This window comes from Zonotrichia albicollis, chromosome 2 (assembly GCF_047830755.1).
Source record: "Zonotrichia albicollis isolate bZonAlb1 chromosome 2, bZonAlb1.hap1, whole genome shotgun sequence".
Taxonomy (NCBI): domain Eukaryota; kingdom Metazoa; phylum Chordata; class Aves; order Passeriformes; family Passerellidae; genus Zonotrichia; species Zonotrichia albicollis.
The window spans coordinates 20,853,589-20,878,731 of NC_133820.1; the positions used below are offsets into that span (position 1 = coordinate 20,853,589).

At 34.4% G+C, this 25,143-nt stretch overlaps 1 protein-coding gene across 5 annotated transcripts in view; it reads left to right on the forward strand.

Moving 5' to 3' along the window:
• The window catches only part of CFAP47 (cilia and flagella associated protein 47), a 274,906-nt gene that overhangs the window by 123,955 nt on the left and 125,808 nt on the right, over positions 1 to 25,143 (forward strand). For all 5 annotated transcript variants that reach the window (XR_012578854.1, XM_026791865.2, XM_074534560.1 and 2 more), the window contains 2 exons: positions 4,964 to 5,075; positions 13,761 to 13,889. Coding sequence is in view for 4 of the 5 variants with exons in the window: in XM_026791865.2 (XP_026647666.2) it covers positions 4,964 to 5,075; positions 13,761 to 13,889 (241 nt within the window). In the remaining variant the exon portion in view is untranslated. The remainder of the gene's footprint in view (positions 1 to 4,963; positions 5,076 to 13,760; positions 13,890 to 25,143) is intronic.

Genomic DNA, 25,143 nt, shown 5'->3' on the forward strand with positions numbered 1-25,143 from the left:
GTGAAAAATGCTTCACATTAATAAAATTATGTACCATAAACCTTTAATGAGGGGCTTCCCTGTTCAGCCTAACTCTTGTTTGGTAATGTATCTGAGATTTTCTGAGAATAAATTCTGTGCAAGTGCAGTAACCTGGTTGTTCAAGGTTAAGTTTATATTCTTTAACAACAAGTGGATCTGTGTATTCCATAATGCTTCAATTTTTATCTGTCCTTTCAATTTCAATTCCTTTGGCTTCCACTGTATCTACTAGAATTTCTGCAACAGGATTCTTTTCACTAAAGAAAAGGCAGTCTTCTTAACAATAATGAATGGTTCAAAGGCCTACAGAATTTAAGAATAACTGTAGTTGTTGCCAGGTGTTCTTTGATAGCTTGTTGTGAAATTTCTAGATCAATTGTGAGGTCTTATGTCAAATTTGTTTCTTGAAATTGAGTTAGTGGTCTTGACAGGTGGCCTGGTTTAGGAACAAGTCTGGATTTTATGTAGCATTTTTCATTATGTAGAACTCCAGATTGCTGCTCAACAGGCAGGAATTATTTGGGGAATATCCTCAGTGCAATGCAAAGATGTTTCACTTCAGCGTGATAACATGCTGGTGGCAAAATAAGAGTGATTGCAAGAATTAAATGAGTTCCTAGTGGCTCAGAAATTTGGAAAGTTTGCACTGAAAGGTGGATGAGGGAAAGCAATGGGGACTTGTTTTGGAAAACTGCCATTCTTGAGAGTTTTGTGAAGAGTCTGGTTGTCAGATTGATCAGAGACTCCTACAGATTGGGTTCTGGCCTAGGGTCAAAGAGCATTAACTTTTTGCTAAGTAGAGCCTCTCAATATTGTTGAACAGACCTGAGAAACAATTTTCAAATGGAAACCTTGAATATATTACTGTCTAACTTTGTTACACTAAGACAAAATGGAGTTTAAATATATTTAATTATGGTCTTACATCCATTCATCACTTTGCCTTGAAGTTTTTGGAGCTATACTTCTTTGGTTATTCAGCTCTGGAAAAAGTTAGTGTAATTATGAAGTTTGGTTTTCCATTTCTGTTTATGTTAAATAGCCATATTACAGTTCTGCAGAATGAGTTTTCAAACCAGTGGCTGATAAATTAGTTTTAAATTGCAGCATTTTATACATTTATACTTTCATGCTGTGCGTAAATAATGACTTGATATATAAGAAAATGGAGAATACTATAATTTAAAAAGCAAATCCTTGGGTGTGGATTGATTTGAGCAAATCTTGTGCAGGGTCACAATGATTACTTTAATAATAATTTACATTTTGGCTTCAGTGAGTTATTTGCACTTCTAGTTTCCTGAGTGATAATGATGTAACATATTTTAAGAAACTATTTATTATTTATGCAATTATTTATGCCTGATAAATTTTGTGTGTTCCTCAGTGTTTATCTGCGGATCTGCCCGTTTCTGTCAGTACAGATACTGTGTGTAAGTACATATCTCTGCAGCCCCACCCTTGGTGTGGGTTCTGGTTAATCTGCCTGTAATTGTTCATCGTTCCCTGGTTGCACATCAGGGCAGAAACTGACAAACTGCCTCTCCCACTAATTGGAAGAAGTAATTCCATATCTTGACTAATTTTAAATAGCTTGTACATCAATATTATTTATGTTGTTGATAAAAGCACCCCAATTTATGCCCCATTTTCTTCTTCCAAAATGTATTTGCCTAACAGTAGTGATCCATAGAAGATTTTGTTAGGCATATTAAGGTACCTTCAGGAACACAGTGTTGTAGATTATTATAGGATATAAGGTTATTTAATGCTACATCTGTGACTAAAACTGTGTCCTGTTCTTGCATATAATCCTCATAAAAATGTATTTTAATAAGAAATAGCTCTCTCTCTCTGATATTCAGAATGAAGTTAAATTAAAGCTTATTCTCTATAAATTCTTCCATTGCTTCACTCAAAGCTTCCCTCTAAACTTAGAAAATCTCTGCTTCTACTTATTGTTCTAGAAATCTGCTATTTCTGGACTTTCCCCTATGTGTACTTTTAAATTCTCCAACTTTTTCACTTTCGGAGTATTCCTGGATGTATTGTTATTCTGTAATAAACCTGCAGTTAGCAGAGACATGTTATGCAACATTCTGCCATATTAGAATCCCAAATGTCTGTGAACAAATGAGAATGAGTCTCGGTATGAATTCTGATATTAGGATAAATTGCCTGTGTGCATGGGCAAGCTTGGGCATGCACTTTTAGTATCAATTTGTCATTTGAAGTTGATAATTTTAATAAGTGTCAGTAACAGAGCTGATAAATCACGTGGCCATTGGAGCAAGACAAAGCTCTGTTTATGGAACACATGAGAGGTACCTGGTGAGTGAGGTATGGTTTGTGACAACCATAAACCTTCTCAGGAGGTTGGAAGCAGGAGACTGAATTGCTGTGACCACTGCTTGGAGATTGGCTGAGGTGTGAGTAACTTAAATAACGGAGACAGATAGGGTTGGTAAATGAATGGGGGTGATTCCTCAATCAGATGGTGAATATTTGTGTTATAGCTCTGGAATAGTGAGCAGCTTGAGGAATTTGAGTTTAATGACTGCAGCTGGAAAGGTGACAGCAGACTGAGGTCAGCATCAGTTATGTACAAGTTTTAGTGAGCATCTGATTCTAAAAGTTTTAATCTGATGCAGGACAGGGAAGGGAGAACTTTTTCATTTCTCTTGGTACAGAATCTGGATTCAAGCACTGAAACAGAGGCCATGTGTGTACTGACAAATTTCATTGCTTATACACGACCCTTTCCTATCTGGTTATACAGTTGCTTTCTTAAGATTAAAAATTTCATTTTAAAATTAGCTTCTGTTAGTTCACTACTCTGAAAAAGTGTCCAGAATTTCTCATGAATGACTGAAAATCAAACTTCTGGTCCATATTTACTAATCAGCAATCCAGAGGCATTTCATGTTTATTATAGTCAGCCATACCAGTAGTGTTCCTTTTACTTTGAAATCTTTTGGTAGAAACTTATTTGGTATGTCCAGTCTTTGATAAAAACTGAATTACTCTACCCTTCTGCTTTTTATCCAATTTAAATGAATCACATTTATCCTACTTCTGTTTCTGTCTCCATGTTGCTTTTTCCTTAAATAGAAATCTCATTTCAACTAATCTTATTTCTATCCCTAGTAATTTGCTGTCATTATTATTATCCTAGTTGTATTTTTAGGTACTTATCCTCCACTCTTGTGTACATTCATTGTAAACTGAAATGGAAAAGTCCATAAATGTAGAAGTGTGACTAATTTATTGTTTATATGTTAATAAATAAATCTTCCCCCTCTTCAGTGTGTAACAGCCCCACCTCTTCTGTGTTTGCTCTTTGTTGACAACTTAAAGATTTTTTTTCCAGTTATTTTTCTCCAAGTGCCAATTCAACAAGTCTTTTCATCTGTCTGTTTTTTAGCCTTTTTTTTCCTCTTGCCAAGTAGTCTCTTCCTATTCTTTCTGGTTGCTGGACTTTTATTATCCAGTTTGAAATGTAAATTTATTGGGGAAGAGGAAGTCTGTTGCTTTACAGGCTTTTTAAATCTGTTACTTGGAATAGAAATTCTGGATTTAGAAGAACCAGCACCTGATAAAAGAATTACAGTAACATAAATACCACAGAGAGAGAATGTGTTTTAGGCAATGATTGTCTGTATCAGAAGAAAAGATGATTTAGGAATATGCTTCTTTTCTACAGAAAATAATAAGAAAAAATATTTACTTTAAGAATGAATGTGCATCTAATGCTATTAGTGGTGCAAAAGAAATCTTTGCAGAATTCAGGTTTCCACTTGGATGCTGGCAGGCCAGCTCTGCCCAGGGATGCCTCAGACCTGAACACCTTTTTCATTGTTGCCTTTTCCTGGCTTACCTAAAAACAGAGGCCAGGCAGGATTAAGAGAATAAAAGCAGATATGTTTAATGAAGGGTCTTCAGGTGCATTAAGGGCAGACAAAGCCTCCCCAAGGGGCTACACCCAAAATGAACCATGGTCATGAGCTCCTCGGACAGATACAAGTTTGGTCCATTTACACACCAGGGGTTAACCCTTCCATTACAGCCTCAGGTAATCAATCATATTCCCCCAGTTTGTCCCCCTCCAATTCCCTTTTTTTCTACTTTTCAAGGCCTGAGGGAGTAGGGGGTCCTTGATTTTCAGGCCTAGAAGGATTGTTTTGTCTGACCAAAAGTGAAGACAGTTAACTAACACTATATAGAGTTTAGAGTCATATACTAATGCAGTACAGGATTTGAAAAATATAAAAGCTAAAATCCTAAGGCATCACCATGAGCAGCTGCTCAGAGAATTCCTCTGTAGCAACTCTGTACAAGAGAGAAGGAAATGAGATGCAATTAAAAAATACTCACCCTATATTCTCCCAATGTGCTTTACAGTTTGCAAAATCAAAATTTCTGCATGTGAAAATTCTATTGGTCTCTCCATTGCCCTGAGAGTTACCATGCATGCCATGTGTATTTGTCATTTACAAAATGTGACATATCAAAAAGCACAGTTCAATATCACTTGAGGTCTAGCAAATGATGTTAGAATGACACTTCAGATTTTCCTTTGTTCTGTCTATTTAGATGGATCAGTACTGCTGAATCTCTTTGTTATTTTTCAAACAAAAATGTATGTAAAATATTAAGGGCCTAACTGTGCAAATCCCTGCATATGTAAGCAGTTCTGTGGTCTAAGCAATATGTTTTTGATCATGTTGAGCAATGACTTCAAAATCTGTGCTTGATATCATCTCTATACACCAACATTTCTCTTATAGTGTTATTCTTTCATTTGCATAAAATTTAGGACTTCTGATACCACATTTTCTATTCTACTCTCCAAAGCAGGTAGAATGGATATTGTCTCTATGGTGTTCTTGCAATAGTTCCTTGCTTTTGATGAGTTTTCCTCTCTGTGATTTGTCCTCCCCAGGTGTATTCCAATCTCTCAATGCTGAGTGGTGCCCCTGATGTGGCTGTCAACCCAGAGGACACTGCTGCTTACACCTTGAGTATATCTCCCTGCAGACGAGGAGTCTTTCAAGGTACTATTTAGAGCTTAAATATATAAAATATCCCTATAAATTAGCAGGTTAAATCTCCTTACACCTAATGCTTGCATCTTTTCTGCATAATCTGTCTTCTGGAAGTAAGGTTGTCATTACTGGTGATTCAGGTTTTTAAGCTGGCTCATATTTTTATTTTTAAAGGTATCTTACTGCTAAATGTGTGGTCAGGTTCTTCAAAAATGCCAGCATATGAACAACTTTATGTATTTAATTGGTCTCATGAAAATTGACTAAATAGGAAGTAATGGTTTTTGAATTATCACCAGGTTCGTAAATCTAAATTTAATTTTCCAAAACCTGTTTAATCCCTTTAGATATTTTAGCACTACTACAACCAAAGATGTAAAGGCAGACACCAGAATTTGATTTTTCCCTTAATTAATGTTCAGTCTGTTGACCACAAGGCAAGAGCACATAAATATAATTCAGTGAACTTGGTTCTCTCTTTGACATATGTGGAGGCTAGGGAGATCTAAAATAATTTGTTCATAATTTGCATCCATCCATGTTTATAACGGTATTTTTATGATACAATAGCAAAACTCTGGATATTTTTAACCAATTTCAGCATCCCATCATTAATGTTTTTCCTGATTTTCTTTTTTAATAACAATTCAGATTTCATAATTTTTATATGTTTGGTAATGGTTCTAAAATTCTATGGTGCTCATTATTTAGCTCATAATGTGAAAAGCCTGGATTTGAGAATGAAACTGCACAATCAATCTTTGCCTTCCCTGTAGGGTAACTACTGTAGTAACTCTCAGCAGAGAAAAGTACAAAGGTGTTTGGGAGGGAATTACGGAAACAGAGGAGACCATTCTGAAGGAACTGAGTAGCACTCAGGGAAAGATTTGAACTTCCCAATAATGGATTAATCTCTCAATAGAAAATGCTTAGTGTGTGTAGTTTCAAATTTGTGGGTTCCTAACTCCAAGCACTTGATTCTGCTCCATTCTTGGACAATTGAGATTAATGACAGCTGTTTTCTTAGCATTAAAAGGCTATTAAATCTTGTCTCTGAGGATGTCAAACTACTTTGCTCCTTTGCCCATTTTGTTTGCAGTACCTGATATGTAAAACCTAACTAATAATGCCATCTCAATTCACAAGTGACTTATGAAAAGAAATTAATACCTGTAAAAAGGCTTGGTCTAGTGCCATAGGAAGATTTCAGTGCCCTGATCTGTAGCCCTGTAAAAAAATCATGCTTCATGAATAGGAATCAGCTTTCAATCAAATTGTAACCATCAAAAATGTGCACCAGGAAATATTGAGGATGTACTATATTTAAACATGGCTTTTTTTAAAGCATTAAAGATTTAGGAGTAGTCTCTTCTTCTGACTTAGAAAATCCCCAGTTCTTTTATATATAATGAAAGTTTTAGTAGAAGAGGCTCCAAGGGATCTATAAGAGAGCAAATTAATACCAGGTGATAAAAGCCATGCCTTCAAAGGGACATAGATGGCATGTTCAGATCTACATCTCCAATGTTCTCTCCTTCCCTTGACTTCTATCACAATGGTTTCCATTATGTTTTGAAGTATTATATGTTCACTGAGTGAAAAAAGAGAGAACAGTCAGTTTCTCTAACCCAACAAAAAGTTGCTGGTTCAAATGCTGGGAAGCCACATCTGCCCTTCTTATCAGAAAACTTCATTTATTTTACACTTTAAAATAACTTGATAGAAGGGTAAAGTTATCCTTTGAAAAGGACAGGGCCAAGTTATCTGCAATCCACCCCCTGGCTCAGGGCTTGCTTTAATCACCACCTCAGGAAATCATGTTCATTCTTCCCCTGGAACAGAGACAGGTTTGGCTCTCTCACAGAAATCCGTGCTCACTCTCTAATCATTCAGCTGCTGTAGCAGGAGAGGGGTGGAGGGAAGAGAGGCCCTGTCACAGGTGTGAAAAGCAGCAGCTGATTTTGTGTCTGATGTTAGGTTTGATGTAAACCTCACTACCAAGTGTCCTACCTAAGGTAACGTGTTAGAAGTGCTTTTTTGTGCTTCAAGGAGAATGGGAGTCTCTCTGCATCAGACTCTGCAAGGCTGGCAAGTCATATTTGTTCTCCAGAGCAGAGTTTCCAGGCCCTGAGAAACTTCAATTTCAAAGATTTAAAAAAATAATATGTACATGTATATGTATATGTATATGTATATGTATATGTATATGTATATGTATATGTATATGTGTGTGTATATGTATATGTGTGTGTATAAATATATATGTGTAATATATATATATATATATATATATATAAAATATATAAAATATATATGAATGCATTTTTGGATTTTTGGCTTTCAGGATATTTCAACAGCCAGCCTGAATCTTGAGAGTCACATATTAGATGTAGGTGATTCAAGTAGGAATTAGGCAATACTCAGGAATCTTAATCCTTTCCAGGTTCAAGACACTACAAGAAAAGTATAATTTAAACACTTCTCCATGCCCCACCTCCCCCCTTTAAAAAAAGGTATTCTTTATTCAGTCTGGTGAATTTGTTTAGAAGGAGGAAAATAATCCATGGGGTGAACAGTTGGAATAACAAAATAAAAAACAGTGCTCCAAAGCTATCTGCGGAGGGAGTCAATTTTATCCTGCAAGGAAAAAAGAACAACTATTTTGATGCCTAGCTGAGGACTCTGTCCTAGATGAATAATTTCAATCCAGAACTTCCTTACTTGTGATTGTAAAACTTTGTAATCTTGATGTTCCAATACTGTTTTTTCATATTAAAATAAATTCTAATGAAAGAACTTTTGCCATGTAAGTTGTACTGAGCAAATGGTTTGCATTTTTCATTTACTTTCAAAGTCCTTTTATTTCCAAAATTATATAGCTGCAAAATTATGCTGCTTTTGCTTTCTGTCTTGCTGTTTTATGGTTGCTAAGCTAAAAATGGGCCCAGTTATTTTCTAAAGCCCATTTGGAAGCATTCCAATAGAGTGCTAATATTACATGCTTCAGCTAGTTTTTAGGTGTGTGACAGCTTTAACACAGAAATAATAGCAAATAAACACCTCAAACAAGATTCTGTCACTACATAAAATTCTTCAGCAGTCTGTTTTCTGAGTAATTGAGCAATTTTCTTCAGGTTTGAGAAAGCATCTTCTACAGATTGCTTTATATTTTATCAAATTTTTATTTCTGCTTTCCACAGAATAGACCAGAATTTTTCCAGAATACAGGAAAACTTATAATACTTGAATATTTCTTGTGCAAAAAACCCACAAACCTTTCATAGTCAGCGCCCTTTTATTCATAAAACCCCCTAGCATTTGGAAAGGAGCTTTCTAACTTCATGTCTCACCTTTCACTAATTTTTTAACTGAATCTATGTGTAGTAGGCAGTGCTTTTTCCATGCTGCTTAGAAACTTGAATTGAGGAAAAACAGGCAGCATGTTCCAGGCCTTTAAATAATATTATTTTTAATAATTAATATTTAATATTATTTCCAGGCCTATCAGATGCAGCTGTAGGACAGTTTTGAGGTGGTGAAGGTGATGCCAATACATTCTGGCCTGTAAATGAGTTGATTGAATTTGTTTATCATTATTATCTCTTTGACACTGGCATTAAGAAAAAAAAAGAATTCTTTTCTGGAATTCTGCGTATTGATGTACTGATCACTATAATTTCAATGGAATCATAAAAACCCATGAGGGAGAAAGATGATCTTTGTAGTTTCTTGTAGCCTAAGCTGTATTTCCAGCATCTGCCTGTTCGCCTTGAGCACTTCCTCTTCACCCACATCACCCTGACAAACTGAGAATAATTCAGTGGGGGGAAAGACAAAGCTTGGAGCTCTTCTGGTTGCTTGATTATTGTGAATGGCTCTGCTGGATCACAATATTTTTTCCATCCATCCATCCATCCATCCATCCATCTGTCCGTCCGTCCGTCCATCCATCCATCCATCCAGTAGGAGCTGCAGACTCCTGTGCCCTTCCATATTCTGGATTTATTGTCACATCAAGAAAAGGCAGTGAGCATTATAAACAAAACAATTCACCTCTTTATTAAATGCTACAAAGCAAAATATCATTGATAGTTGATAGCAGGACTTGCCACTTGCTCATTTCTCCTTGGTATGAGTCTTAAAGCTTATTCTCATTTTTTGTTGTAGGGAGAAATTAATTTAATCATAATATACCAACAAGTAGGACTTACAGAAACTCCTTAGGATTTATATGTCTTATCACAGAAATTTCCCTAGGAAAATAAAGATTATAAAGTTTTGTACTAATCTACAGTAAATATCCTTTTTTTTTTTTTTGTCAATAGAAAAACTACAAGAACAAAAAATTGGCCGAATAGCTACATAAATTACACTCATCTTGTTAATTTATCTTATCTCTTTTGTGGAACTTTTCTGTGGAAGCAACTGTACATAGATTTCATCGGCCAGAAAAAAAACTAGGAAAAATAAAAACCCCTCTTCCCACTCCCGAGACCTTATTAAGTTAATGTTGGTATATTTAAACCACAAGCCAAATGTTTCTATATCTTTTCAGATTTGTGTGATGAATTCTGTGGCCATATAGCCTTCTGGGGTGTTTTTCCAGTTAAAATATTGGGATATTGTGGACTTTTATCTCTCTGCAGCAGAAAGTAATCATGCACACTATGTATCTTTCAAATATCCCATTTAAGTTATACACAGGAAAGCACTGAGCACTTCTTGCTTTCATAATTGTATTCATGGATACAAGGGGTGTGTAGAATATAGCCAATGAGTCAGTCTAACATGGGGTGTTGTAATTACAATTTCATTGAGAAATAAAACAGCCTGCCTCCTTTTAAAGGGATACATCTTCTCTGAAGCAATAGAAAGCAAGCCTTTGGTATTAATATTTGAACTGTAGTTGTATAAAATGTTCCAACATTGGCTAGTAAACCTAGAAAATGTGCAATGATGTTTTGACTAAGAAAGCTTTTAAATCAGTGATGTGTCAGCAAAAATATAACACTCAATTTGTGTAAATTTTAATTCTTAATTTTCAGTAGAATTACAGAAATACTTGTATCATTGCTTTTACAATTTTAGGATCATATATGCAAATTTAGTATCTTATATATATGCAAAAGAACAGCTAAGGAGTCTTGTTTTCTAAACCAGATGATGATGGCATAATTCTGTGGCCAGTTGAATTGGTGGGAATTGTATCTGGGAAGGAGGTGAAATCTGGTTTGGTCTTGAATGTATGCTTTAAAAACTGTCAGCCATGATATTTTGGCAAGTTACACTGTTGTGTAATGTGTGACAGAGAAGTCAGAACTGAGCAATTGGATATTAAAAAAACCCCAAAACAAAAAAATCCAAACATTGAGGACTGTTGTGCATGAAAAGATTATAATTTATCTGTTGTTTTGTAGCACCAATATTGAAAAGTGAGATACACTGATAAGTAAAAATTCTGTAAGATGACTCTGCATTCACAGCCAGAAGGCCAGAACTTTCTGTGTCAAACCTCTTTAAAAGCAGAGGAGCCAAGCTCAGCAGAACCACATGAAAAATGTAAAATTGCTTTTTGTATTTATTTGAAATCTGTCATTTTTAAAGCAGCATTTCTGCACATTTCCAATGTATTATTTATGACTTCATAGAGCACAAAGTACTTTTTATTACTCTTCATTGTATAAAATTCTTTTTCCTATCCTGCAAAATATCTCTTGACAGGAATATTTTTGTAGCCCATAATTTAAATAAATTAATATATTTGTGTATCATCTGCTATCTTAGGAATCCAATAAGGGTCAGTGGATTGCACCATTTACTCCCAAACCAGGAGAGCATTCTAATTAGGAATTCTTCCTAGGAAAATGTTCTGCCTTAATTTATAGACTCAAGTCATGCAGATCATACTTTATACTGTCTTCACTGATAAGGATTTTGCATTTTAGATTTGACATGAAATTAATACACTTTTTTCTGTTGTTATTTGCAGTTCTTTCCAGCAATGATTTCTTTTTATTTTCCCCTAATTAATAAATAAAATATTCAAATAGCTTTGAGCCCGTAGTAGATACTTTGGTGCCTGTGAAAATTACAAAAGACAATTTATGAATATTTTAAGATTAAGCACATAAACTGAGTTACAAATTGTATACCATCTGCAGTAAAACTCATTATTTTTTCTGGAAATACTTTGACAGATTTAATTGAGAGCCTTGCAGAGATCTGTATTCACCACATTAATTCACCTTTATTGATCGAGATTATAACCTCATTGTTATAAACTCTGTTTGTTTGAGCTCTGGTTTTCATGAAGTAGGAAAATGGAGTGTCAGCACTTATTCTGCAATTCTCCACTGATTTTTTGATAATGCAATTTGTGGATTATCAGCACAAGTAGTTTTCAGTTACCATAGTTCCTTTCATAGCTCTTGAAATATTCTTGAGTAATTTATTCTTTTGGAACTTTTCAAGCATTCCAATATTTGCTGCAAACAAAAATTAATTATTGAAGTGCTTAAGCAAATTATTTTGATGCTTTTGAGGCCACATTTTGTGCAGAGAACAAAACCCAGTCTTTGTTTTACAATCTCATTACTTAAATTGCTCCTGTTCTGTCCCTCTTTCTCCCACGCTCACATATGGATAATTTGTGATTCTGAAATACAGAAAATTGGTAAAGAAAATCCTCCATGGTCACTGGAAGGAATGGCTATAAGGAAAAATTACTAAAATTTTAAAATTAAGTGTAAGAAAATATTTTTTAATGTAAGAATTTGATAGAATTTATAAATGTATTGATTAGCATTTAGCCAAGACTTTTTGATCAACTTCAAAGGTATAATTTTGCATATTTTTATGAATTTTATTCTAATTGTTGATAACTTTTAAGCATATTGATGGCAAGGATTGGTATTTAAAATTAATGAATTCTCTCTTACACTTTGCTTCTCCCTAATATTGTGATTCAATAGACCAAAATAATACTAGGATTTTATATTGATACATAAAATCAGATTAATTAGTCAGAATTCTATGGTCATTAATCATTAATTAGTCATTTATTCTATGATCCATTACCTATTAGTGCCATTCCATGTGTTCCCTTACATCAAGATTTATATAGCTTGAGCATTTTCTTCTGTCTTCTTTATCCTTTTCATATTGGTTTTATTTTTTATTCTTCTTGCACATCTATCTTGTCTTTAAGATTAAAAAAAACCAAAAAAATGGTAATTTCCTGAAATTGCAGTCACTCCTCTTCCTCTTTGGAGCCAAATTCTGACTTAATTACTGTGAGTAATTTTAGTAGTTTTAAAAAATTTTTAATTTGAAATTATTTAGGTTTGTTTTAATTTAGTTTAGTTTATTTGTATTTAAGTAGAGTTTTCTTAATGAAAGAAAATTTGGGATTCTAATTTTTTTTTAAGTTTGAAGTTATATATTGTATTTTTCCTCTGGATTGAAACCTATTTCCATTTTTTTTCTATTTTGTTTTTAACTTCACTGTTTTATACCTGTGCTTCTCAGTTGCTGTCTCAAAGAAAAAGACATTCTTCCTTATAGTTATTTAAAATAATCCTTCTTAGTAGGGATAGTTGGTCAGTGTTTTTCATGTCTCACCTCTACCTCACTCAAAGCTGCAGAAACAAAGGATTCCATTAGATGTAGGTATTTTCAAACCAAGTTGTCTTGGATTCTCATAAGAATTCCCCATTTCAAATTTTACAAGTTCCATTAATAATAGTTTTCTCAAGTCCTTGGTAAGACACAATGAACAAAATCACCTTTGGATATGTGTCACAAAAATTCTAATAATCACAAATGAGAACTTCTCTTACTATATAATAGCATAAAATGTCACCTCCTCAGATTTTATATGGAGCAAGAATTAAACATGTAAAATGTATTTATTTTGGCTTAGAAACTCTCCACAATGTATTCAAATATTGAAGGAAAATAATTTAGATGCAGGTAGAATGCTATTTGGTATTTCCAAAAGTTTCTGTAGATCTAAAATTCTTAGACAGAGGCAAGAAATGGACGAAATGAAAATATGCTAATGGAAGCCAGTATATAAAATCTTCCAGAATAACATTAATGTTATTTAAAGGTACTCTGTACATACTAGATTTTATGTTATTAAATAGAGATCTGGCAACTTATAAATCCAGGGTTTATAGTCTCTGTATTTTATCTTCTTGTCACGTTTGATTATAATTTAACACGCAATACAAAAATGTATCCCAGGAATATTTTAAGTATTAGAGTTATTCTCTTATGTCACTAGAATGAGACACTATGATTTAAAAAGAAATAACAGAAACAATCAAGATTGTGCACAGAAAATTGAGCTGGGAAAAAGATACAATTAGTGATCACCAGATTTTGTAACTTTAATGAAGTCCTTGTTTGTATTGTGTTTCCTACTACTGATCTTTTTCAGGTGCCCATTATGGATCTCTTCAGGCAAGTAGAAGAGCTCTTTGGGGACAAAAATTGGTTAATTTCCTTGCACTTACTCAAGAGATATTTTTTAATATCATAAATTCTAATTGGATGGCTGACACCTGGAATGGAAGCTTTACTTCATTTTGTATTAGTTTTGAACAGAGGAAATAGTTGTGCATGTCTGGCAGTCTGTTTTTGTGAAGCTAATTCCTGGCTAATAAAACACCTGGTACCTATTTGTTTTAGGTGTAATTTCATTTGTTGCTGAAGATGAGGACCAGCAGCAGCCTCAAGGCAGCAGCTCAGCACAGAGGACAGATGGCAAAGGGGCCCTTCAGAAGCTGCCAGCCAGGACTCCTGATGCAGATGACGTTGGTATGTTTGCTATTATGGAGGCATTTGTTGTCAATTTTCATAAAATTACGTCATAATGTGGTTTAAAATTAAATGAATACTTAGTATGCACAGCCTACAAAAAGTGTGTGAAATCCTTTTGTGCTTTCTGAAATATTTTAATGAATTGTTAAGCTCAGTTTTTTCTTTTCCTTCCCCCCCCCCCTCTTTTTACAACATCAGTGACTGTTGTTTGTTGTTGGAGAAGGACAGAATGTTTTTAATGGTTTCTTTGTAAGTCTCCAATAATGCTGTTAGTGCTGATGTCAGAGCAGGCCTTTTCTGAAATTCATATTGCTTCACTTCTTTCCACTGTGGAAAAAACTTTCTTATAACAGTCAGACATAGATACTCCTTTGGTACAATAAAATTGAAAAGAAAAGATTCCAGAACACCTATTTACTTTCATATTGTCACCACCTGCTTTATTCTAAGCAGTATCTGCATTACTTTTGAGATTTCAAGTGTTCCAGAAGAACACTTTTGTGGATACACCAAATAGACAAAGCCAGGGTTTTTGTTTGGTTTTAGATTAATTTCTCCACTTTCCTATTTATATTTGACAGCAATATTTTGCCTATAGAACCATGTTCTTTATGCTTTTAACATCTAATTTGGTATATATTTAAATTATCAAGCATTTTTTTAATTAATTAAAGAGTATTTCTTGCAAGGAAAGCTATCAAGGAAAGTTTTAAACTAAAAAAGTTGATTTAGTCAATATTGAGTTTTTAGGAAATTAAGAAGGGCTTGCAGATTGGAGATCTCTTTGTCTTTATAACTGTATTTTCTAGATAAATTAAAACTGGAATTTATCAAGCTCTAAAAAGAATTAGAAGCTAATTTTGTCAATAAATTAGAAATAACTTGAGTGAAGTCAATGTGAATATCAGAAAGTCTGTTCTTTTATAGTCTATTAATAATCTGTACAGCAACAAGGAAGTTGGTTGACATTAAAACTCATGCAACACCTCATTGGAACTTTACAGAAGAAGAATTTTAAGAAGGATCAAATTAAGATGATATATGCAGATAACATACTAGAGACAAGAATTATAAATTTTCCAGATATTAAGTGGAATTAATAATAAAAACAATATAAAGGGTGATGCCAGGTAAATGGGAGATAATATTCAAATCTCTACTCAAAGCCTGAGAATATTAATGAATTTTGTTAAGCTTTAATTTCCCAAATGAAACATTTTTCTTATGAGATATTTGCAAATTGAGGAATTATCACTCCAAAGCTAGTAAAGGCTGTAACTTAAAGTAACTAAACATAGAAGGTTAAGCAAGAAAATAGTTTAGGAGAATGGATGTCTCAGTACTGACCCTGTCACTGATATGAATGGAGGGTGTTGTTCTTAGGTAGAAAATCCAATGTAACTTCATGGTTTGCTATTATCATTACTGTAACAGTTTTGCTAAATGTGATTCCCTAGTGGCTGTGTGAGACTGATTGGTCTATTTATGCATTTAAATTTTCAAACATGTTTGACACATTAAAAGACAATAAATAATACCATAAAATATCAGTCTAATAACTTGCTGAGAGGAGCCAGGCAATCAGCCCCGAATCAGCTCTTTTGTTGCCACTAATTTACATGGAAATAATCATTCCCACACAGAAAATCCCATTGGTTATTGGAGCAGTCTGCACACCTTTTTTTCTGTATGGCTGCCTCAAGTTACTTCATCTTCTCTTTCAGTTGCCATTTTTTGCTATTTCTGTGCAACTCTAGTGTTTTATCTTTGTCTTATTTGCGACTTAAATGTTTCTAGTAAACTACTGACTCAAGCTGCAGGAGTGCTGGCAATGTTTAGGGCATCATTAGGATTATCCCACTCTCCTCTTCAGCATCCCTCCCACTCTGTCCGGCAGCAGGACTCAGCACAGAGCTGGCACTTCAGCCCCAGCTCTCAGTGTCCTGCCAGCAGTGATGTCCCTCAGTGTTTGTTTGTACAAGACTGGGGAATTTTGCATGGGCTGTTGTCCTGTGGTGGCTGCCCTAAGCATTGCCTTTATCTAAAAATTTTACTTCCCACTTTGTTTGCCTTATGGAATGTATTTAGGTTTTTATGTCATTGACAAGTTTTTGAATTTTCTTGTACTTGAAAGGCTAAACATCAGAAAGACACTGCTTGTAAATAGGCCATGATGAAAAGGGGGAGCCTAGTCAGACATCCATTTTGGCAAAGCCTGGTTTAATTGTCTTCTTAAAGCTAATTTATGCTCCAACCAGGCTTTCAATGGCAGGCAATTTTTTCTAGCCTAAGTTGTCATTGTAGTTCTTATGAAATGTCTCTGAATTGAGTATCTTTCATGTTGAGTTTAAAAACTGCTTCTGAATGATTCTTCGAGCACCTGATGCCTTTGGAAGGTAAAGGTGCTTGCACATGTGATTCTCCTGGACTTCCAGGCTTGAAATCAACCCCTGAGGGCTGAACATCTGTGGGAGCACTATGGGGTATTCATATAAGGAAGATGTCTTTATATGAGGATAATATCTTTTTTCTAGGAACTGTTGAAGTGATTAAGAGGTAAACAATACTCAGGATGTCAAAAATATAAAAAGGTTTAGCATTTGTTCATTATATTTCATTTAAAAGATCATAAGACCTGTGGATGCAATGGTAAATGATAGGATTTATTCAGTATTAATGCAGTAAGATGTTTCACATACCTTTAATATATTAAAATATAATTGATACATGTCTCATGCATATTTATTTCTGGAATTAATGTCTTTTTAAGAGGACTGTTGTATAAAATCAATTTAAGTTACCAGCCCATAAATTTTGATTGGGTAGTTAAGCTATTTTTCAGTCCAATCTACATTCTGTATGTTCATACATGGTGTGCTCCAGTTTCAGATTAGTTCAAGTTTCCCTCTTCAGGGAAGAAATAAAGACCTATGCGGAGAAAATAATCCTAGGTAGATTGCATGCATATTTGCAAATTTAAAATACTAACCACAACTTGGTTTGTTTGTGAGTTGTTTTGTTTGTTTTGTTTTTGTTTTGTTTTTTTGTTTGTTTGTTTTTCTATGATTTTTTAATAGCATTTTCACATTTGCAGCTATACTTATGCCAAGGCATACAAGCTCTGGGGAATGGTATAACATATGTAGAGCATTAAATATTAGACTGTTTTATGCCTTCTTCCTTTGTCAAAAACATTGTTCAATTACTGCTAGCTTTCTCAGTAGGTGCCCCTTCTGCAGTACTGCAGTCTGCTGGATGTTATGAATTTTCCTGTGCCCTTCTGAGACTCAGAACAGCTTGATCCTCCCAGTAAAATAACATGTTGTTTTGAAACAATTCAGAAATAGAAATGCTTAAAGGACCTCTGGCCCACATGGAATTTTGTGGGGCATGGTACTGTGTGCAATTAAAAATCTGTGCAAACAATGCATGGTAGCCCATTTAAAATTAATAAAGAGAGCAATCTGTAATTGCTCACAGAGTGAGGCTGCTGATGAGCTTCAGGTTGCATCACCCTCCTGCAGGAGGTGTTGGAATATTGTTGTGCTGAGAAGGCAGGTAATGCTGCATCTGCACTAACCACAAATTAGTCACTCCTCTTGTCAACCTGTACATCTGCATATTTTTGGATATCATAGCATGTAGGATTGCATCTGCATATAAAGAGATTAAATGTTATTACCCATTTTAAATGTCTGTGATGTGCATTATGCTTGTTTTGAAATTCTGTATAGGCTGCAAACTGTATTTCTGAGAAATATATCATTCTGTTATGTCTGGCAGACCTCAAATGTCTATGTATGGAATTTTGTCAATTATTAGCCCATTTAATAGAAAAAAATGTTCTGAAATACAAAATCCTTAGCAGAAATAATGAGTGGGGCTCACATGACAGGTCCAGCTGTAAGCCCTTACTTGTTGTCTGTGACAGAAAACATTCAGAGTGATATAAAAAAAAAAAAAGAGACATTTTTGAAACTTAAGAGGAAATGAGCAACAGAGCAGCAGTCTCCCTGCAGCCAGTGCCCTTGTTGTTATGCTGGAGTCTTTGACATGCTCTTTCTAGGTCATCATTTTGCCTTTCCTACCTTGTCATGCTTACAAACAATTATTATTTTACCCTTTAGCAAGTAATGAATTATAAACACACAGAGTACATAATGGTAATGAAAAGGAGCACTAATATTTACCAGCTCCTCACAGTCCTGTAAGCATGGCTGGGGCTGGAGATAATGAGGTGAGGAGAGGATAGAGGGAAGGTCCCCATCAGTCTCCTCTATCATCCTGTTTCAATGGCTGTGACCTGTGAAAGTGTTCACTGAGCCAGAAAACAGGAAAAAGTCAAACTTTATGGCCTAATAGATGGGGCAGTTCATAGGAAGTGGAGTTCAAATCAAATATGGGATTTTTAAAAAAAGTCTTAGAGTGTGGAGTTTTTCTAGCTGAATAATGGCTTGAATATTTTACATTAATCTAAATGTTATGAAACATTCAAATTAATCTTTCACAAAAAATTATGAAATTCTCCCCAAGATATTTGACATTCAAATTAATGCAACATCAACAGTATTGTCTAAGGGTGAGAACAGCTTCCTCCAAGGTTTATGTTCAGTCCCTCAAGCAGAGGAAATAATTGAGTAAACATTCTCAGGGCCTGTTTGGAAAATCCAACAGTTAAGCTAATTTATAAAAAGATTTACAAATCCAGAGTAAAGTTTATATATATATTAATAATAATATACGTATTTATTTCTTTCAAGTTTCTGAAAAATATGCAATTCAGAAATATCAATTAAAGCATTAGATTGAGTCCAAAATATGTTTTTAAGATGTCAGGGAGTATAATTTCCAACAGGAGAAGAAAAGAAAGCACATTTCTCCTTCCAATCTAATTTTTTCTTCTTTTTCCTATTGCTGTTATTATTAATATTATTAGACATAGTGCTGGACTTTGGTAACTTGACGAGCTTGCACCATGTACTGCTGTCACTGCCTCTGAAGCTAGAAATAGGTTATTCCTAAAGAATGTTTGTGGTTAGGGCATTATAATTGTGCAAGTAATTATTTTGTTAGTAAAAAAGTTTCAGTTAATGTTTTCTCATGGATTTGTTTCATGTCCATCTCCTGTCCCCTCAGTAGCCTGCTGCTGGCATTTGCTGAGGATTTTTATTTCTGTAGCATCTGCAAAATAAATTTCCCATTCAGAATTCTGGCTTTTAGTTTATCCAGACACTGGGCACTCCTGCATTCTCACACATTCAGTTATGGGGTAGCTTTGCTGAACTAACCAGCAAAGGACCACTCTTATTTTTACAGAGCAGGCAATAGATATTTTTTGTCCGGTGCAGTGCTTTGTTTGTTATGGTCTGGATTGTCTCTCTCAAAATGTTTTTTTTGCTTTCTCTGTGGGTAGAGTCCTAATAGTTCTTGGCACAACTATGAAATTTTAAGTATTAGGGAACTACAGTTTCCCAGTGTGTCAAAAGACAGGTGATATTTTATACACTATCATCAGAGAGTGAGTGTATGTGTGTGCAAGAAGTTTTGTGAAATTTAGAATTAATTGTAAAAATGTGATTAGTATTTCTGGTAATATACAAAAGTTTATTTGTGATATTTAGGAAGAATTTATCTTTCATAATGTGATATATACATTTACTATTATTGAATGTTTGAAAGAATTTCAGGATTGCTTTCACTAACTTCTCTGGATTCATTGCTTGTCTCCACCTTATTTGCCCAGCAATATATTGAGAAATTAGTAAGAACAAACTTATAAAGTTCATCTACTGTAAATATGGCAGACAATATCCATTAAATTAATGAAGTGTTGATTTTATTAACATGGAATTACATAAGCATAAAGATCTTCTGCTTGAAAATTAATGGAATTTTACTTCATAGTTTCTTTTTATTATTGAAGACATAAATTGCTCACACAACTCCACAATATGTTTTCTGCAATCTAATGAAAATCTGCCCACTTCATCATTGTGCTCAGGATGCTATTTCATAGAAGTGGTTTTGTACTTTATGGATGTATAGAGAAATAAATGTCATTTTCCTAAAATGGCCTGGTTGCTCAGCAGAAATCCTTAATACCTCTTTCAGGGAAGACATATTTTTTATTCCAGAAAACATGTTGCCTTTTCTGTGTGTGATGTTGCTTTGTGTTGCCTTTTTGCCTTTCCTTAGGGGAATAAGATGAAATGCCTGCTCTGTGACAGAGTTTAGAATGGAAAGTTACCCAAATCCCAATGAACTTGAAAGGTTCATTTTAAAGTAAAAGGGTTATACTGAAAAATAGACATTTGTCAGTTTTAATGCCTTTGCCTAGCTATGTTTCCCATGAAACACCACAGTAAGACTGTATTAGAGTTAATAAAATGCTTTTGGTCACTTTGATATTTTTAGCAAACCCCCAGTACTTTGAAAAAAAATAATTTTGATCTGTAAATACAGAATAATTTTTTTCCTAATAATGGCGGTTAGGAATCACTCATTGGGGTATAAAATTCGTAATTCTGGGCTATCTTCATGTAGCAAATAGGCATTCTTAGCTTCAATATTTAGCATGTTTTTAAGAGGAAACTGCCTACACTGAGCCTGCCTGAGTATGGTAGAGAAATTAAAAGTGAACCCTGTTGGGAAGTGAGCTGGCTTCTCACTGAAGTCTCATGTAGGTTCATCTCATAAAATCAAATTTAATTCACATTAAAGGATCAGTTAAAAATTCATGTATATTCAAGGAAATGTTTTCAATTTAGTTTCCTGGTAGTTAGTAGGGGCAAAATCTTTTAATACTAATTACATTCTGTAATAGAAATGAAGATATGTTGTACTCAGCATTTCTGGGGTCCTCTTGGTGTTTTTATTTTCTGTTTTGAAAATGCTGAATTGCAAGCTGGGGATATAAAACTTCTAGGGAAATAGTGCAATTGATCTTACAGTTGCAAGGGAGATTCTATAATTCAGTTAATTGAATGGTATTTGGCTGTCAGGTGAAAGGCTTGTGCTCCTTGTATGTGCTGCAACTCATAACAGCAGTTATTTGCTTTTGTGACACAGCACTAGCAAAAACTGAGTTCACTTTGTCCTCAGTGAGCTTTTTTTTAATTTGTTGTATTGTCAAAAATAAAATAAAACTTGGAATTTCACAATAAAGACAATGAAGTATACTTCACCACAGCATGATACACCTGGAGGATTGTTAAGGACCTTTAACAGGTCTTTGCTGCTAAGACTTAAAATTAAAAAGCCTTTGCAGTAACTAAGTGCCATATTTTGAGCAGACTTCTGCAACTGGAGAATTTCTGCTGCTTTTCTGCTGTCTTTTTGTATTTTTTTAATTGATAGCTTTGTCACAGGTCATTGTGTTTAACTAATTTACTCTTAATGTAATCTATGTTTCATCAATGTAAAATCATATTTAATTCAATAACTTGTGTACAACTGAAACAACAGTTGAAAACAAGAATTAATTACACATTGTTATGGTTATTTTTTTCAGTAGAAGATTTTTACCAGTTCTAAAGTCATATTAATTTAATATTTGGTTTTTACTGGTTACAGTTTTTTGATGTCAAATGTTCTATTTTAAAGAGTTCTTGACAGCCAAAATGTTAAGTTTATGAAGGTATTTTATGTAGTAACACACCATGTATTAAAAAAAAAAAGAAATAACCCCAAAAAAAAAAGAAAAAACCCCAAACAAAATTATGTTTTCTCTGAAGAAATAAAATATTAAATGCATACATTTATGAGCTCTTTTGCATATTTTGTTTTCATTCTGACATGAACAGGAAAACACTTTGGTATCATTTTAAGGAATTTCCTGACTGAAAATCATCTGAATATAACTTGACCTATTGTGCCAAGAGTATATCAGCTGTGACTGTGTGTACATGACTTCTGAGCTGGCTTTTGCCTTTTCAGGCATGTTGAAATATTTGTGTGACACAGCTGCCCAAGCTTTTCACCTGGCAAGTGAATTCCTCACATAAGTCACAGTTTACACGCTCTTAAAATGTTCAGCTCTATGCAAAACCTGGCCAGTGAATGCTGTTTCTGCCAAGAGGCAGATAAAAAGTTCTAGGTTATTTTACCATATACTTTTTAAATTTTTCTCAAGCAATTGGTATTGGTGGCTCTTCTGACACAAGGTGTCTTTCCCTTCTGTTCTCTTTCTCGTTATTTTCCTCGTTACATGTTTTATATTGGGTTTGTGCCCATCCTTCAATATTACTGATGATTTTCCTAACCTTCCAGAGAGCCTACAGGGAACTTTAAGATCCCTTTGTCCATGATCACCCTTAGCTTTATATGCCAGCATAACAGGAATGAGCAATATTTTTTCTGTTTCTTATCTGAGACCTTAAAAGTTGATAACCAGGAACAAGGTTCCCTTTGTATCTTTTTGTTACCTTTAGATTTTTCCCAAGTTAAGACATAGGTAGACAAAGATAGAAAAATGGTGTCAGTAGAAATAAAGACATATATGGCAAATGGAGAAAAAACAGTAGTCCTTTGGGAGAAAGCAGTAGTCCTTTGGGAAAAATAACCTCTTAATTTAATTAATTTAAAAGTTGTATGAAGTAAGAGGAAGCAGAGAGGGTTAGTACATAATTTGGGGTCATTAGTTTAACACAGTCCTGACTCTATGTTTCTTAACAAATTTTCACAATTCAATTTATGTGAGCTAAAGATTATGCCTGGGAATGAGGGTGTTTTGAGACATTTTGTGGAATAAGAGAGTATGTTAGTTAGGTAAAACTTAGTAGAAGTAACATGTTTCTTGTGCATTTTGACAACCATTCCTGTAGGATATTCTACAAAGTTATTTACTAATAAAAACTGCATGGCCTAGGTAATCTGTCCTGGTTCTTCTCCACCCTCACCACTGCAAAGTTCCACTGATACATTTTCTAAAGTCCACTGCATTTTCTAAAGTCCATCATTTGTTACTCTCTCCATCAGAGAGGTCACTCCTAGTAGCAATCTTTTGTGCATATGAAAATTGTAAGCATTATCTTTCCTCAAAAATCTTCTCTAAGGAAAATAAAATAAAATAATTTATTAAACAATAGTTGCTTTCTGAACTTCAAATTCTTATTGGTTGTACAAGTTTTTCTGTGGTTTTGTGTCTTTCCATAGTTGCCTAACAATCAGCTACTTTGTGGATTTTTTTTACTTTACTTCTTGAGTTATTCTTGTCTCTTTGCCCTTTGGAATTATTTCCTTATTCAATTTTTAGACTAGATTATTCTAAGTATCTTCTCCACTTAACCTCAGCTTCTTTCTTTGCCCGATCTTTGAATGAAGGTAATTATAATAACCAAATAACTGTGAGTCTTAAAGCAAATACCACTTATCTTCACATTAGAAGTTAAACAGTACTTTAAAAGTGTTAGTATTCTAAACAATCACTTCACTATATAATCTCCAATTATAGAAATTTATGCTGAGTGAAAAGTTCTAGTTCTTCTTCCTTGCTATTCAAACTTCTAAAACCATAGTGCAGTAGCTGAAATGGTATCATCTTCCTGTAAATTACCATGCAGATTCTGCCTGTGATGGCAATCTGATTTTGAGGTACCTACATGAGACATATTAATCATCTCTAAGAATAGAGAGAATTAGTAGAGCCAGGCAATAAAAGACAAAAGAATGCCTTAAAGGGAGAGTTTTGAGAACTCAATGTGACATAATAGGTATGAGGTACAGGTTGTTCCTGACACACAGACCATTGCGCTTGAAACCTACCAACTTTATTTTCAATGGTGTATTCATGGCAGATTCCTTATGTAGCATATTGTTAAATGTCCCTGCCATTCCACCTCTTCAGTGAGTATTCAGTTATGAAAGTCTGGAGTTCTTCTTAGTGTGGTCTTAGAAATGTAATTGACACGCTGGACCTACATTGGTAAGGTTTGTGACAATCCTTTGAATTCATTTCCCCAGAATTTATTCCTCAAACTCTTACTAAGGCAGAATATTTCCTTCCCTGTCTCCCTACCCTACTTCCCCCCACTTCCTCCCAAAACCACCAAAACTGAAGTTTTGACTCTTGTATTGCTAAAATTTGCTGGATTTCTTTTCAGTATTTGAAATTTTCTTACTCTTTGCATACTTTGTGTTTGCATATGTCATACTGTCTGCAGAGCTCAAAAAGGTGAGGGGAGATGAATTCTAATGAGAAATATATTGCCTGTGTTCTTGTTGATTTTTTATCTCATATTTTAGATCTGTATTTACTAATGTCACAAGTGCATGGATGACATACTGTCATGTGCCCTGGATTTCTTCCCATGCCACAATTTAATCAGAGAGAATTTAACATGTTTATAACATCAGATCCTGATTTCTGTCTCAGTGAGCACCAGCAGATACATATTCTGTCACCAGTAGACAGGCTAGGCTAAATGTCATGTAGGATACATATCCTGGATAAGTGTAGGACAAAACCCAAATGGAGAGTGAAGAAAGAGCCTATACAAGGTGAATAACCATATTTGCCATATTTACATTTTCATCACTCATCTGCAAGGGAGAAGGGAGAGCTGTGACATCATCATTTAAAGTACTGAGAGTTTATGAAGGACATCAAGAATATTCTGAGGTAACGAGATATTTTCCATCTTCCACATCCCACAGACATAGCAGATCTGCTGGGTAATTTTTTTGAAGTTGTTACCTGGGAGATGGAGATGAGAAAGTGTCTATGGAGTAAAGGTGTCTAACTGAAAAATGGTGTTAGAACATCCTGCTGTGGTGGTATTAATAGCATGGAAGACTGAGCTTCAAAAATGGAAGACACCAACAGTGTTAGTCATCCATTTTCTTGAAATAAGCTGTCTAGTGTTAAAATTCTCTCTTCTTGTCACAGTTTGGAAGAAGTTTAGGGAAAAGGAATGTCTTTCATGGGCTAGTGGTATCTCAATTTCCACCATAAGGTGGTGATGTTCATTTGAAAAGATGGATTTGAAGCCAGAATTTAAAAAAGAGAGATTCTGGATTCCTGCCTTTTAATAGGTCACACACTTTTTCAGGGCTTTGTATTTTATTATTCACAGATAATTCCAAAACAAGGTTTAGATTTTTCATTTAAAAAAAAAAAAGTTCTAATTTCCATTTCCAAATTTTCCTGAGTGGAAAAGGCTCTGAAGATACAGTCCTTGCCTGGTTTGGGACAAGTCCTGAAGAAAAGGAACCTTAATCTACCTTGCAGATTTTCCTTTTGCAGAATGCCCCT